This window comes from Onychomys torridus, chromosome 20, assembly GCF_903995425.1.
Source record: "Onychomys torridus chromosome 20, mOncTor1.1, whole genome shotgun sequence".
Taxonomy (NCBI): domain Eukaryota; kingdom Metazoa; phylum Chordata; class Mammalia; order Rodentia; family Cricetidae; genus Onychomys; species Onychomys torridus.
The window spans coordinates 40,172,235-40,188,951 of record NC_050462.1 but is presented as its reverse complement, the minus strand read 5'-3'; the positions used below and the strand labels follow the sequence as shown (position 1 = coordinate 40,188,951).

Here is a 16,717-nt window from a genome sequence, read left to right as displayed (position 1 = left end):
CATGGACTTGACCCACTAGTCATGTATTTTGTTGTTGCTGTTATTTGGGGGTACATTTTGTATTGTTTTATTTCTGATTATATTCAAAGTGCCAAGTTCTTGGCTTGTTGTACCCAGAGTCCCCCAAAGACCACCAAGAAACCGAATCTGATTCAAAAGCAAAGAGTCTTTTTACTATTACGAGTTAACTTGGGACTCTCCGTCTGTCTGACGCAGCAGCAGAGCAGCAGAGACCTTGAGTAGCAACAGGGCAGGGTTTTTAAAGCAAAGGGGGCTTGGGGTCCTCAGACTACATAGGAGCAGACTCGGGATTGGTTTATATGAGTGGCAATCATGCTACTAACTTTTAATTGGCTACGGTTAGTTGGGGGTTACACTTAACATTTTTAGGCAGGCCTGGACAAGTCCTCTGTCCTTGAACTGCCATGGAGGCTGGCTGGCCTAGCATGTACTGACTGTAGGGGCTGACTCAGTGGCCCAGGCTCTGTCCTTGACTCATGCACGTAGTACTAAGTTGGTGAGGTGTCCCAGACAGTAAACAATTGGCTGAACCTTGAGCAGTCAGAGTATGTGCAGAAAGGGAGCTACCGCAAGGACGGTGTCTTTTGTTCATGGTCCTCCCAGAGACTGCTTGCTCAAGTCTCAGGAAACTGAAATTGAGACCTGATTTCTGAGAGAAGACTGAGCAGCCTGTTATGACATCTGCTTGGTCCTTTCAGGCTCTTACAGGAGTTACTTTTTTTTCCTGTCCCTTCTCTGCCTCTTCTGAGATCCGCTGTCAGCTAAGTGGATTCATCCACCACGTGGGTCCTGAGATGCTGCTATTGACCAGCATCACCCTCTTAGGAGAATGTCCCACCCAGCTGGAACTCTCTGTGATGAATTTAAAAAAAAAAAAAAAATTAAGAGTTTGGTTGAGGAATGATACAGAGATTTCACTTTGTGTAAAATATTTGAATAAACACGATGTAGAATGGATTTGAACTCTTTTGTTTACCTCTCACTCTAGAGCAGTGGTTCCCCACCTTCCTAATGCAGCGACCCTTTAATACAGTTCCTCATGCTGTGCTGACCCCCAACCATACAATTATTTTTATTGCTACTTCATGGCTGTAATTTTGCTACTGTTATGAATCAGAACATAAATATCTGATCTGCAACCCTGTTGCAGGACAGCTGACCACACTGTGAACGCTGAGATTGCATTATTTATGGGAAAACCCTGTTTCTGGTTGTGGTGTGGCTCAGCCATAGCACACACCTCGAATCCAAGCGCTTCCCCTTGAATATTGTAAACAGGTTTATATAGTCAACCATATGTTGAGCGGCAGAGCAAGCAACCAGTTGACAGGAAGTGATTATAGGATTATTAAGAGAAAAAAAAAACCATAGAGAGTAAGAGGGTGTCCAGAGGATGGATAGAGAGATGCTCAGGAAGTAGAAGGGAGGGTCATTCAGTTTGAGGAGCTGGTATATAGACCAGGTGTAGGAGAGAGAGGCTTCAGGGGTGAGAGCTGAGGAGGAAGGTCAGCTGGGTGCTTTCTCTGACTCACTCTGAGCAAGCAGGCTCTCACCCCAGCGTCTGGCTCCTGAGTCTTGACTGGTAAAAACAAACGACTGAGATTTTTTTGTTTAAAACAACAGGACCCCTAAAGGGGTCGGGCCCCACCGGTTGAGAACCACAGCACTAGGTCGTAATTCCTCTCCTGTGTTTGCCACCTGGAATGTGCTCAGTGATTACTGGCGAGAGTGGGAGGATGTCTACTGAGTATGTGGATGAATTTGCTTCAGTGTCTCCAAGATTCTCTTCTTCCACAATTTTTTTTTTTTTTTTTTAAGATTTATTTTTGTTACGTGTCTGGGTATTGTGCTTGCCTGTATGTCTGTGCACCACCTGCGTGCCTGGTGCCTGAGGAGGCCAGAAGAAGGCATTAGCTCCCCTGGGATTGGAATTTGTTGTGAGCTGCCATGTGGATGCTGGGACTGGAACTGAGATCCTCTGGAAGAACAGCCGGTGCTCTTAACCGCTGAGCCATCTCACACATGCTCACTGGTTTGTTTTGGGAGATAGCCCAAGCATTTTTTTTTTTTTTTTCTGTCAAGGTCTTTTACCTGCTGTGAGCCATCTTGCTGGTCCTATTTAGATTGATTTATTTTGTTTTTTTTTTTTTTTGAGACAGGGTTTCACTGTGTAGCCCTGGCTATCCTGAAACTTGTTATATAAGTCAGGCTGGCCTTGAAATTCAGAGATCCGCTTGCCTCTGTTATCTGAGTGTTGGGACTAAAAGCATTGTTACCATGCTTGGCTTAGATTTTTTGAAACGAGTTGGGTATTGATGTCCACCAAGGGGCATTTGTAGGCTTTTTTTTTTGTGGGGAGAGGTTAGTGTTCTTGCAATGCTGAAGATCAAACCCAAGGCATCATGCACACTGGGCACTAGCCTGACCCACAGCTGCAGCTCCAGCCCTGACTATAGCGTGTTCACTGCACAGTGGCTGCCATCCTGTGACTATGACCTCGTGAGATGTCCTACATGCATGCACATGGGTCTTTAAATGTTTCCTTCCTGTTGTCCATGTAGTTCCTCTACGTTTGCTATTAAAACAACACAGGGGAAAAAAAAAAAGCCCAAGTGCTGTGGGATAATCCTCTTGTACACTATAAAGATTTGTCACTCAAATTGGTTTAATAAAATGCAGACTGGCCATTAGCCAGTCAGGAAGTATAGGCAAGGTGGCCACACTAAGGATGATGGGAAGGAGAAGGGCAGAGTCAGGAGTCTCCAGCCAGATGCAGAGGGAATAGATGAATGTACCATGCTAATAAAGGTACGACCATGTGGCAAAGCTAGATAGAATTATGGATTAACTTAAACTGTAAGAGCTAGTTAGTAACAAGCCTGAGCTATTGGTCAAGCATTTATAATTCATATTCATCCTCTGAGCTGATTATTTGGGACCAGTGGTCAGGACATGGGAAATGTCTGATTACACCTGAGGAATTGTGTACATTAGCTTTTTGTAGCTATGACCTGTACACTTGGGAGAGCAATTCAAAGAGAGTTGTTTATTTTATCTCATGGCTTCAACATCTTCAGTCCATGGTCATCTGGCTCTATGACTTTGGATTGATTTAGGGATTTGAAATATCCTTTATAAAAATCTAAAATGGCCTTTTAGCAGAAAACCACTCAATCCTAAAATCTATGTATTAATTTAGACTAAAAATAATCAAAACAACCTTAATATATAACAAAGTTCAACCACTAATGCTTACAATTAAAAGAATGAATTCACTTGTGATACTTTTGTATAAACAGATATTTGAATCAGACAGAAGGAGGAATCCAGAAATAAACATCACATTGTCAATTTTGGGATGTTACCATGGCAATCCTGTGGGTATTAGCCTACCCTCCTTTTGTTTGAGGCAGGCCTTCATGTCACCCAGGATGTGCCTTAATTTGCTGTGTAGCTGAGTGAGGCTGGCTTTGAACTTTGGATCCTCCTGCCTCTATTTCCTTGGATTTCCAGATTTTACCACCATGCTGGATTAATGTGGTGTTGGGGAATAGAAACCAGGGTTTTATATATTGACCAAGAACTCTATCAACTAAGTTCCCAGAAGTACTTGTTCTTTAAAAGATAATTTATTATTACTATGGTGCATGTGTGCGTGTGAGTGTATACAGGTACCATGATATATGTGTGATAAGCAGAGGTCAATTTTGTAGAGTTGTATTTGAGACAACCTAAGAAATGGTTGTCTATTCTCTTCAAGTCTAAACTTAAAGAACCTGCCACCTCCAGCCCCTTCTGTCCCATAGGTTTTCAGGAGAAGGAGCCATTAGCACACCTGCCAGGTTCCTGTTGTGTCCCAAATTATTGCTAAAAGGACTTCTTTGGCAAAATGTGTAAACAAATGCAGAGTGTTTCCCATAGCCGGTGTGATAAACTTCTGAAGTTTCACTGAAGTACTCATTGAACACATTCCTGTTTAGGACTTACTGTGGCAAAGACCCAGCTATAGTCAGCTGACTTCAGAGTCTAGGAGTTAATCACTCTTGGAATTTCAGTTTGTAGTGCTTTTTCAAGAAAAGCACCCAGTTAGCTCTTGAAGATACTCAGACATGGTTGATATTGGATGATATCGGGGTTCAAAGGACACTCTGAAGGGGTTCCAAGTTCTTCCTTTTCCAAAACAGGAAATCGATGAGAGACAGCTTCAGAAGAGCCCAGGACAGAAAAATATCTACATATATTTAATTAGGAAAATACATGCTTCCAAGAGAAGGAGGCTGGTAGAGAGGTCACATGATCACAAAAGGATCAGGGCTTCTGTGTATCATAGAATGGGCTTTTTGTCTCATTTGCATAGTATGAACTTTATTTTAGATGGTTGTGTATGTACCTGTGTGTGTGTGGGGGGGGATGCACATGTGTGTAGAGTATGTATGCCCACTCATGTAGGTCCAGAGATCAACCTAAGATCAACCTAAGATGTCCATCCTTGTCATGGTACCCTTTTCTTTATTTTTGAGATGGGGGTCTCTCACTAACCTTGAACTTGGGGATTAGATCAAACTGACCAGGAATCCCCTGTCTCTGCCTCTCCATTCTTGAGATTACAATCACAAGCTACTGTTTACCCTAATGGGGTTCTGGATACACTCAGTTCCTCATACTTTCATAGCAAATGCTCTGCCAACTGAGCCATTTCCCCAAACTTCTCATTTTTTCTATACACGGTCAACTGCTACATGTATAGAAAAGGAGATAGAATTGAAGCATTTTCTCTCTAGTCCTGGGGAAAATATAAACGAAACGCTTCCTTTTTTTCAGTTTCAATCTCCTTTTTTTTTTTTTTTTTTGTTTAGTTTTGTTTTGCTTTTGGTAGACCTGATCCCATTTGTAATCATGGACAGTGGTTTCCAATGACAAATACTCCTATCCCATTACCTCCAGGCTGTGTACATTGCCACAACTCTGCAGGGCTCAGCCAGGCTCTGCTCAAAGCTCCAAGTACCTTTCTCTTCCACAGTGCAGGGTAGAAGAGCAGGTCGTCACTGAGGTGTTTATCTATCTATCTATCTATCTATCTATCTATCTATTTTCACTGTGGAGGCTCAGAACAAAAGAACAATTACTGACATGTGCTGGGGGATGTCTTTCTGTACTTTGTGAATGTATGTTGTTCCCGTTGGTTAATACATAAGCTGCTTTGGCTTACGGCAAGGTAGCTTAGAGGCAGGTGGGAAATCCAGGGAGAGAGACTGGAAAGAGAAAGGCAGGACACCAGCCTGGATACCCAAGGAGCAACATGCCAGCAGACTGGTAATGCCACAGAACATGTGGCAAAAAAAATAGGTTAATGGAAATGGGTTTAACTTAAGATATAAGAGCTAGCTAGCTAGCAAGAGGCCTGCCATAGGCCATACAGTTTGTAAATAATAGTAAGCCTCTGAGTGATTATTTTATAAGTGACTGTGGGACCGAGGTTCCGGGTGGGGCCGGAGAAAACTTGACTACAGACATGCAGGGCTATGTATGAGTGACTTACCCTGGCAGACCACACCCTGGCATCTGCTTTCCAGGTTCTCAGACAATCTGTTATTATACCATGAAAGCAACACTAAGAGCTGGGCATGGTGGCACACAACTTTAATTCCAACACTCTGGAGGCACAGATGGGCAGATCTCTTCAAGTTCAAGGACAGCTGGGTCTACACAGAGTTCCAGGACAGCCAGGGATACATAGAGAAACCCTGTGTCCAAACAAAAAGGGCAACACTAGGTACCAGATCTTGCAATGTATATTTGTTCTGAACAACTTTAACTTTAAATTTTATATTAAATAAAAAAAATTGTAAAAACACAGCTATAAGATTAACAATAAACAGAAAAGTTAAATAAAAACATATGTAAAATAATTATTGTATAATTGGCAGTATCAACACTAATACAAAATGCTTATTTCCACTGTGGGAATAGGGGGAATATTAATCTTAAGGAGTAAAAAATTATTTCATATATATATATATATATATATATACATATATATATATATATATATATATATACACACACACACACACACACACACATACACACACACACATACATATGTATATATATAAACCAATTAAGAATAGCTTTAAATTGAAGAGAATTTTTAAATAACCAGTCCAGTCCAGCCCTTATATGCAAGAAGACTTGGGATAAAAGATGAACATTCAACATTATCGTTATTTCAGTCAACTTCCATGAAGAAGACAGATCTCCTTAATCCCAGAAAAGAAAATGACTCTAAACGAAGGACCAGGACACCTTTCTGTAGCACATCTGCAGAGGCCATTGGCTGTAGCTCCATAGACCACGGATCCTGAGAAACTGCAGAGCAGCCTCAGCAGCCAGGAGATGCCGCTACAGTAAGCGCTTATGCAGGATTTCCCACACCATCTTCTTCCTGAACAGAGGCATGTGCTGCTGAGAGAAGGTGAGGGGTTGGCCTCTGGAAATATAATCTGCATATTTACAGGTAAACATTCCACAATCGCTCCCATTCCGCTGCTGAGGAATCTCCTCTGCTGGCATGCTGTATTGCCTCCACTCCAAAGGGTTCAGATCAACATTCCTTCGGGCTTTGCTCTCTTCCTGCAGGTACTGGAAAATCATCTTGAGGACATCTGGTCTTTTCTGGCCCATCGAATCCAGGTAGGCAATATGCTTTTTTCTTAGGTCTACTACCACTAGGCTCCAGTGCACATCCAGGTGAATCGGCACCAGAATAAGTTCCTTGGCGAAGAGGTTTACTGCCTGGGTCCATCTTTTGACTGACCTGTAGCCCCCACACTTGAATTTGGGGTAAAAGAAGGTATTGAATGCGTGAACTGATGGGTAGCCTTCATTTTGATTTCTCTCCATGAGAAGGTTCATGTAAAAATTGATGACTTCATCGTTGATCCACTGGGTCTCCTTTAGTGTTCTCATATCTCCTCGAGTAATTCGAAGTTTGAAGGCACAACTCAAGATCTCATCTTCTGGCCCTGGGCCGAGTGCACTCCTGATTTCCTCCTCCATGTCTGCTGTGACATCGGGGCCATGGTCCAGTCCTCTGCCCTTCTCTTGATCTTCAAGAGCCTTCCCCTTGGCCTCAGCTAGTGGTATTTTGTTGTTGAGAATGTGGTTGCTGACACTGTCTGTGCAGATTTGGACCTGGGCTCCCCCCAGAGAGTCGGGCTGGGGGTGGTGTCCCCTACTGTCACTGGTGAGGTTTGTTGGAACAATCTCCTCTGTAATGTTTATTTTCTCCTCTGAAGACCTCTTTTCACTCCTCCAGGTGTCCACAGGGCTCGTGTGAGCACCGTGAGGGTCAGAGCTCACATGATCACGGGGTTGAAGGTGTTCCAACAACCTTCGGTACTTGTGGTGTTCCTGAACACCTTCCTCTGTGTTGCAGTGGGAACGTTTGGGACCCTTCCCACCACCATCCACAGACTTCAGCTCAGTCAGGGCCTCTTCCTGAGAGTCTTTGGCGCACTCTTGGGGCTTTAGCTGTGATGGATCCTCTTCCTGGGGTTTCCGTATCTGACCCTTGCCGGGCTCTTCACACCCAAGCTTAATATCACCCTGTCGCTGTTTCACCCTCCTCCTAGGCTCGGCTGGCTCTTGAGTCTGCTCATCGGTTCCCCACTCTTTCTGGCGTTTCCTCTTTTGCCCTTTCCGTGGGTGTTTGGGGCTCATCATTCCACGCCGCAGGCCAGGTTGCCATCCACAGGGACTACCTGCATTGCCTTTGCTCAGGCGTCTGCGGTCTGCTGGGGTGCAGCCTTCTGAATTCCAAGTCCAAGTGCAGGCCCGCTGGAGTCTCGGTGGGTGCTTTCGGGCTGTTGTCCTCTTGATGGCCGAAGGATCGCTTAGTCCACTCGGAGATGTCGTATCCACACTGGACATGTTGGTTCAAGGTCAGAAAGCACTGGGTGAAGAGCTCAGATTTCCTCTTTATCAGAGGAGGTCGCCTTTAGCGTGGTGGGGGATCGGTCAGTCGGAATGTGAAGTCAGTATCCAAGGGTACTTTTCACTTGGTGACTCAACCCATCTAAGGTCGTCTTTAAGGTGACGGTTCACCAGTCCCACTGTGGGAAACTCGGAAGAGTTCAGGCTCTTTCCTGCGGGAGGGCCTCTGGGGGTGGGGGTGGGGGTGGGGGTGGGGGTGGGGAGCACCACCCGGAAACCTTGAAAATTGCACTCAATTAACTAACTAGCCAGTCCACTTTAGGACACCGGGCCTTGGCAGTACAGTCAAGAGGACAAGCCCCCAGAGTGATGCCCTTCCCCGGGGGTTGTCGCAGCTCCGGGTCTCCGAGGTTGGTTCTTTTTCTGGTGTGATGCGATTTGACAGATGAGGAGTCAACGTTCGTACGTTCGTTCGTTCGTTTGGGCGGAGGCTCCGCCCACCACTGTCCACGTTCAGGGTCTCGAAGCGGCCCCTCCAGAGTGGCACCCTTCTCGCAGTCTGCCCAGGTTCCAATGGCCAAAGCAATCTCGAGGCCAACTTGGAACTCCGAGGTGCAGAGGTTACCCCCATCCTCACAGGAGAGAGGAAACATATAGGGAAGAATGGTCCGATTTAGTGTGCTTTGTTTGCCTGAGATCGGAAGTCCGGGAGATGGGATTGGAGTCCCCGGAGCTATTTACATACACATTTCCCCTGCTCCTCTCTGGCGAACACGGGCTAGGACTACCTTCCTCGACTCCTTTGGATGACCCACCTATGTGGTTCCTTGTGTTGAAGAAGGTGTAGTACCAGCAATAGGAGGCTCTTCCAGGCAGAGGTTAGCCAGTGCCGAATTCATCCCAGTCCCGGAGTCCCTCAGGTGTGAACCTGAGCGAGCTGAAAACTCTTAATGAAAACTAAGGAGATAAACTTCTGGGTTGAGCCGCTGAGATCCGAGGGGGTTGTTTGTTGTCTCAGTATGATAACCTAGCTCACCTTGACTTGTGACGTTTACTTTTAGGGGTGAGCCTTATTGTCTGACATGGGCAATTACAGGAGACTAAATAAATATAATCATCCTTCCCTGGAGTGCTCCCTAGTGCTTCTCCAGTCGGTGGAAGATAGTGATAAGAACCAGATTTGTATAATTTCAAAGTAGCTCCGCATCACATGCTTACTAATTATGAAGGAAAACAATAGAATTTGACAGTGGCAAAACCTGGCTGGTGGCAACTTACCAAAGATAGTCAGTAAGAGAATAAATATCACCATGGATTGGATGCACTGGAAAAGATACATCATTTCTTTGACATCCTGGTAACAAAAGAAACCCTGTATCTAATCCTAAGACAATCAAAGAATTAAATCAAAGGACATTATTAAAAATATAAAGCTGGTATGATGGTTCAGGCCTGTACTATAATACTCATAAGGCAGAGGCATGAGATTCTCAGCCTCAGCTACATTAAGGTCACTCTGTCCATGACTAGTCCAGACACAGAGTTAGAAGTATTGCCTAGCTCGGTTGCTCAGCAGATAAAGGAGCTTACTACCAAGCTTGATGGGTAACTCCTGAGCTTAACCTGGAATCCAACTGTAGAAAGAGAAAACTAATTCCCAGAGTTGTTTTTGACATCCCATTGGCTAAGTGAGCGTGTGCATACACACACACACACACACACACACACACACACACGGGACAGACAGAAGTAGATTCAATAAAAATTTATGAAGTAGGCTGGACATAGTGGCATACACCTTTGATCCTAGCATGTGGGTGGCAGAGGCAGAAGCATCTGAGTACAAAGCCATCTTTACATAGTTCCAGAACAGCTGGGGCTACCTAGAAAAACCCTGTCTCAGAAACAAAAAACGAAGCAATAATATATATTGTATGATTTTTTTTTTCAATACATATATACTTTAGGGAAGATGATGTGGATGTTGGCCTTCAGGAAAGCTGAGTTTTGCATCCATTTCTTGTGTTTTCCAGTTAGTTGCAAAACTGCCCAAAGGTTGGCTGAATATATGAGTAACAATCCCACAGAGGACACATGTGTGGTTTTCATTCTCCCAGTGTGTTGTGTGCATTTTAGTGGGGTCATTTGAGCAGTTACAGCAGATCACAGAAGGACATGCTGGGGTGAGGAGAGAGGAGATGGAAGGAGGAGGCCGGGACTGTGAGGAAGGAAACATGGGCTGGTCTAGGAAAGGCTGGGATGAGCCTCTTTAGGAGGAAAACAGCTTCCTGAGAACAAAATAAAATCGTGACCTCCCAGCACTCAGGAGGCAGAGGCAGGCAGATCTCTGAGTTTGAGGCCAGCCTGGTCTACAGAGTGAGATCCAAGACAGGTACCAAAACTACACAGAGAAACCCTGTCTCGAAAAACCAATAAATAAACAAATAAACAAATAAATAAAATAGAAAAAATTTGTGACCAACACATAAAGTATAAAAGCAGAAGAAAAGATGACACCTGAACTTAATTATCACTTGATAACACCATTTAGAAGGAATTTAAGATATCATAAGCCCCAGAAACTTGAAATAGAGGGAACAGACCTAGAGCCTACATACATATTCATACCTCTGTCCACAGCTGCTTTTATTATCTTCTCATCACATATGTAGACAAATGGGTCTGTGTGCATAAATAGGCACATAGGATACTGTGTATTGATTTTAATCTTTATCTATTAGATACATTTTGATAGTTTCCAAGTCAAGCTGTAGAAACAGATTTTTGTTGATTTTTGTGCATGTGGTGTAGATCTTTCTCATAATGCAAATTTAGAGTTCACAAAAGGGCAAAGAGAGCATCATGTCTCTTAGCTTTTGCCTCTGTTATTTCTGACTAAAGAGCCCTATGGAGCAGAGAGCAGAATCAGGAGATTGTGGCTTCTGCAGTATATCCCTCCTCAGCCTTAGATCCATGGAAGGGAGCGCCCAGCCCAGCTCGCCAGTGATGTGTGATTTTATATGAAGTCCTTTTCCTGTACAAGTACTTAATACTTGAAAACATGGTCACAATGATGTCCTCATTGTTTAAAGCTTTGTTTCTTTGGAGGAGAGTGTAGACAAATTTCTAAACAGTTTTATTAAGTAAGAAACACAGAGCCAAATACAGAGGTGCAAGCCATAGAGATCAGAGCAATAGCTACCAACTAACCTTAGCACACCACCTCGCCGTAGCTTCCCAAGAGAACCTCTTCCTGTCTAACCTGCGCCTTTATTGCCTTGCTGTTCTACCTTCTCATTGGCTCTAAGCCCAGCCACATCACTTCCTCATCACTGCCTGTCTATACAGACCTCCAGGTCTCTATGGTTGGTACTGGGATTAAAGGCCTGTGTCACCACTGCTTGGCTGTGTCCTTGACCACACAGAGACTCTGCCTGCCATGTGATCGGATTAAGGCATGTAGCAGAAGTGTTATAAGTTCTTATTAATAAAATAAAATCTGAGGTCAGTTATTGGAGTAAACGCTGGAAGATCAGAGAAGCAGAACAAGCCACAGCTACCTCACCTCACCAGTTCCTCAGCTGGTCTTGTTTCCACAGACTGGATGCTTCTGAGTCCTCATCCACATGAATCTCAGCTGAACTGTGCTGCTCCAAAACCTGAATGCTTAACCAGCCAAAATGCTTCTAGTTTCTGGTCTTCACGCCTTATATCATCTTTCTCTTTCTGCCCCCACTCCCTGGGATTAAAGGCGTGTGTCACCATGCTGGCTGTATCCTTGAATACATTGAGATCCATCCACCTTGCTCTGCTTCCCAAGTGCTGGTATTAAAGGCATGTACCACCACCGCCCAACTTCTGCTATAGCTTACTCTTCCCATTTTCTAGCCACCATTTGTGGCTCTGTATCTTGTGGCTGTCTGTTCTCTGACCCCAGATAAGTTTATTACCTGCACAATATTTTTGGGAACACAATACCACAAGGGCATGTGCTGCAACTGCCTGACTTGTTTATGGCTCACTGTTTGACCTCTGATGTCCAGGCAAACTTTATTAACATACAAATAAAATGTCACATTTCAGCACAAATATCATCACAGAGGAGTCTGGTAGACTCCATACAGACATTATTGTTTAATGAAAAGTGTATTTTTAAGATTTATTTATCATGTATACAGAATTCTGTCTGCATGTATGCCTGCAGGCCAGAAGAGGTCGCCAGATCTCATTACAGATGGTTGTGAGCCACCATGTAGTTGCTGGGAATTGAACTCGGGACCTATAGAAGAATAGTCAGTGCTCTTAACCTCTGTGTGAGCCGTCTCTCCAGCCCAGAAAGTGTATTCATGTTGTGGGCATTTGAGAAAAAAACCAAAAAATATAAAAGGCAGGGTATGTTTGTGAAAGTCAGGTTCCCCTGTCTCAGTACTTCAGGAGTTTTTAGCTTTTCAAGTGAACACCTTATTCGCTGTGCCATATTCACACTTAAGTATGTAAATAGCACTTAAAGTTGCTTCAGTTTATAATCAGTGACCTTTTCCCATGGGGCATTGTCCTGAGCAGGTCAGGCCTGTGTCTCCCAGACTGTTCCACATCATCCAAACAACACAAGAGGACAGACAAACTGCTATCAACCTATGTAAACATGTTCATCCTTGCAGACCTTCAAGGAGGCACATGTTAAAAGGAAAAAAGGGCCATTTTGGATTCTCCATATTGGTAAACATGTAAAATCCAATTTGCATTGTAGGAGAATGGGTGTCTTCATGCGCTGCTGTGGAGTGTGAAGGAGCAGAGCCACGCTGGGGAGCTATCTGGGACATGCAGAGAAGGGAATGAGCCAGGTTCCCTTCAATCTGAAACATGGCTTCCCTCAAGGGGAAACCTGGCTGCACGTTGGCTCATCAACCCAGCCAGTAATGAACTCACCCTCCCGTCAGAAACTCTTACACATGTCCATAAGGAAGCAAAATAAAAAGCATCCACAGCAACATTGTGTGCCGTAGCAAAACTGGCAAGGATATAATGTCACTTAGTAGGACAGAGAACAGACAGACAATATTGCCATTAGTAGAAACAAATGAAACCCACCAGCCTCCAGGGACACAGCCATGTGACCAGATCTCTCTCTCTCACGATTCTGAGAGTAGGCAAAGAACACCCGCATTGGTGGTGTCCATGGCAGAAAAACGAACTCACCTTTCACCTTAACCTTCAGGAAGCAGAGGCAGGCTGATCTCTATGAAATCGAGGCCAGCCTGGATTATATATCGAGATCCTGTCTCAAAAACAAAACAAGCAAAAATCAGCCTAACAGTTGTATAAATTTTTAGAGTATTTTTATTTATTCATTGACAATTTCATATATATATATGTATATATAGTATCTTAATCATATATGCTTCCCTCAACATCTCTTTTCTCTCCCTCCCAACTCACCACTTCTTTCATATCCACCCTCCTCTCTCTCCCCCTCCATTAAGTGCAGTTAGTGCTAACTGCTGGGAACTACTGCTGCAGTGGATTCATGAGTGCAATTGCTATGTCTAAAAGACAGTATTTCACAGTATTCCTGTTTGCTTTTTTGGGGGGCCCACCTCCCAGCTCCCAAATAAATCACACATGGAGGCTTATTCTTAGTTATAAATGCCCGGCTTTAGCTTGGCTTGTTTCTGGCCAGCTTAACTTTAAATTATCCTGGCTACTTTTTTCCTCTGGGCTTTTTCCTTTTCTTCTGTATATCTTACTTTCATGCTTACTGTGGCTGGCTGTGTGACTGGGTGGCTGGCCCCTGGCATCCTCCTCTCCTTGTTCTATCCTCCCAAATTTCTTCTATTTATTCTTCCTACCTGTCAGCCCCACCTATCCTTTGTGGTGGTGGTATTGTGTTCCCCAAAATATTGTGCACGCTAATAAACTTATCTGGGGTCAGAGAACAGAACAGCCACAATATTAAACATAGAGGTTAGGCAGTGGTAGCACATGCCTTTAATCCTAGCATTCCAGAGGCAGAGATTTACCTGAATCTCTGTGTGTTCAAGGATACAGGCAGGCTTGGTCACTCACGCCTTTAATACCAGGAAGTGAGGGCAGAAAGCAGAAAGGTATATAAGGCATGAAAACCAGGAACTAGGCTGGTTAAGCTTTCAGGCTTTTGGGAAGCAGTTCAGCTGAGATCTATTCTGGATGAGGACTTAGAGGCGGCTTCCAATCTGAGGAAACAGGATCAGCCGGGGAATTGGCAAGGTGAGGTGGCTGTGGCTTGTTCTGCTTCTCTGATCTTCCAGCATTCACCCCAATAACTGGCCTCAGGTTTGTTTTTAATTAATAAGACTCTTTAAGATTGGTGCTACAATCCTTTCTCCTGCCTTACTATTGGCCATTCAGCCCTTCATTAGATCATCAGGTGTTTTAGACAGGCACAGTAACACAGCTTCACAGAGTTAAACAAATGCAACATAAAAGAACTCGGCACATCTTTGAATCATTAAACAAATATTCCACAGCACAAACCAATGTAACACATCTTAACATTCTACTACACTCCTCCCATCTCCCCATTCCCCGGCCTTTGCATTCTTTTCTTCCCTCTGTGATGTTTCCTGAGCCTTGGCAGGGTGTGACTGTGTGTGTGACTCTGTGTGTGTGGTGTGACACAGATGCCCTATTTAGGACTGAGGGCTTACGGTCACTTATTCTCAGCACTCTGACCATTTACGAGTCTCTACATGATGCAGAGAGAAGCTTCTCTGTCCAAGACAGAGAGTGGTCCAGATGTATAGAGTGACTTGCTGTGTTGAGTTGAAAGATGATGTCCTCAAATCTCTCTGGCTTCAGAAGGCTCCATGTACTGCCGTGTATGGGAGGCCTGGGTGGAAGCCGTTGGCCTGTCACCTCAAGGTTCTTGGGGCTCTGGAGCGTGCAGAGGAGGGTTGTGAGTCCTTTCCTGGCAGTCCTCTGTACTCCACTCTGGCCTCCTCTGGTCTTAGGGTGTGTGAGGCCCTGGCTGAAATTCCCGTTATGCAAAGAAGAGGCCTGTCTTGTATGTCTTGAAGTCGGTATAAGATTTGATGGCTTTCAAAAGCATTTAAAACACCCTTGTCACCCTCCACCCCATCTCTTTAGATTGAGGAATAAGAATCTTCCTTGTGCATAGTAACTGAATTGAAAATGCAGACTGTATGGTGTTCTAAGCACATGACTAATTCTTAAATAGCAAAATTAAAGGGCAAAATTGAATTCCCAAGAGGACAAACTGGTTAGCAATGTTTTGTGTTTCTCTTCTGACTTGGCCAAGGAGGAATTCTCGGAGGACAACAATAAAAATGCTCACTGCCTGATATTAGAAAGCCTCAATTCCAAATACAGTCCTAGCTTTCATGATTCCTCAGGTGTGTATCTGCACTTGTTGAAAAAAATTATCAAATTGTTGAGAGTCTTGTTTAGGTAGTTGTCAATGAGGACTGTGCTAGTTAGCTTTTATAATGCTGTGATAAAACACTGATCGAAAGAAACCTGGAGAGGAAAGGGTTTATTTCATCTTACACAGTATGTTTTATTATCAAGAAAATACAGCACAAGAGCTCACAGAAGGAACCTGGAGGCAGGGACTGAAGCAGAGACCACAGAGGAATGCTGCTTGCTAGTTCGACCCCTCTGGCTTGTGGCTTGTGTTAGGAACGTGGAGAAGTCCCACAGAGGACCATGGTCCACATACGCAGTCAGCAAGAGCCTTTATTATTCAGCATGCTGGGGCCTGCCATCCCCCACAAAGGCAAGATGGTAAATACCTGGAGAGTGATGTGTGGGCTCCTTTTAAGCATAGTGGTCAAGGGCAACATGTTTGTATTCATTCCCAAAGTGTAAGAATCGTGAACACACAGGAAGCCTGCCGCTGTTCTCCAGAAGCTCTGTGGGCTCCTTAGATGTGCAGACAATTACAGCATTAGACCAAGGTGTATTTACGCCTAATGAGAGGCAGACTCTAATAAAAGTTCAAGGTAGCTTTGTGACAAGTCAGCCAGCCTCTCTGCCCCAGGGCCCTCACTGAAAAGCGAGGACACCACAGGGTTAAAGTGACGGTCCATGTGACTACATTTCACAAAGACATCTACGGTGATGGTATCAAAATTCTTCTGAAGTCTAGTGTAAAGATAAATCTCTGGGGCTGGCGAGAGGGCTCCACCAGGCAATAGCGTTTGTCCAACGAGTCTGACAACCCGAGTTTGATCCCTGGAACCTGCTTAAAGTGGGAAGGAGAGAACCGAATACACCAAGTTGTCCTCTGACCTCCACTGTTTGGGGATGAGAGTGCACACACTCCATAATAATTTTATTTATTTATTTTTAAGAAAAAAAAAGATAAATCTCTCATCAACTCGATTTAACCATCAAAACCAGCTCTGGAGAGTTTTATTAGCTCGGTCAACTCAGGAAGGTTTATTAAACCCTCACTGCGTGTCATGGAATTCAGTTGCTCTGAATCCAGGTCTCCGAATGGAGGGAAAGGATTCCCAGCGTCATCAAAACCCTCCTGCACGCCAGACGGGCAGAGTTTTAGCAAAGTTTTCCTGCAGCAGCCTCCGGGACGCTGGGGGTCAGGTGGGAAGGCCGGAGGACCTGGGCGCGGCGGCGCCAGTGGCCGTGAAGCCGGAACCCCGGCCTCCGCCCATTGGTTGGCGTTTGGACCCTTGCCGGGCACTCTGCAGCCCGCGTGGCCCTGCCCTCCCGGAACTGGCGGGGCGTCGCGGCGGCGCGAGCC

At 44.6% G+C, this 16,717-nt stretch overlaps 1 protein-coding gene across 1 annotated transcript; it reads right to left on the bottom strand.

The window, feature by feature from the left end:
* Positions 1–6,423: 6,423 nt before the first annotated feature.
* Positions 6,424–7,953, bottom strand: LOC118570904 (sentrin-specific protease 2-like). The gene has a single exon (XM_036169640.1). The coding sequence runs from the start codon at positions 7,951–7,953 to the stop codon at positions 6,424–6,426; it is 1,530 nt and encodes a 509-aa protein (XP_036025533.1).
* Between the last annotated feature and the right edge of the window lie 8,764 nt (positions 7,954–16,717).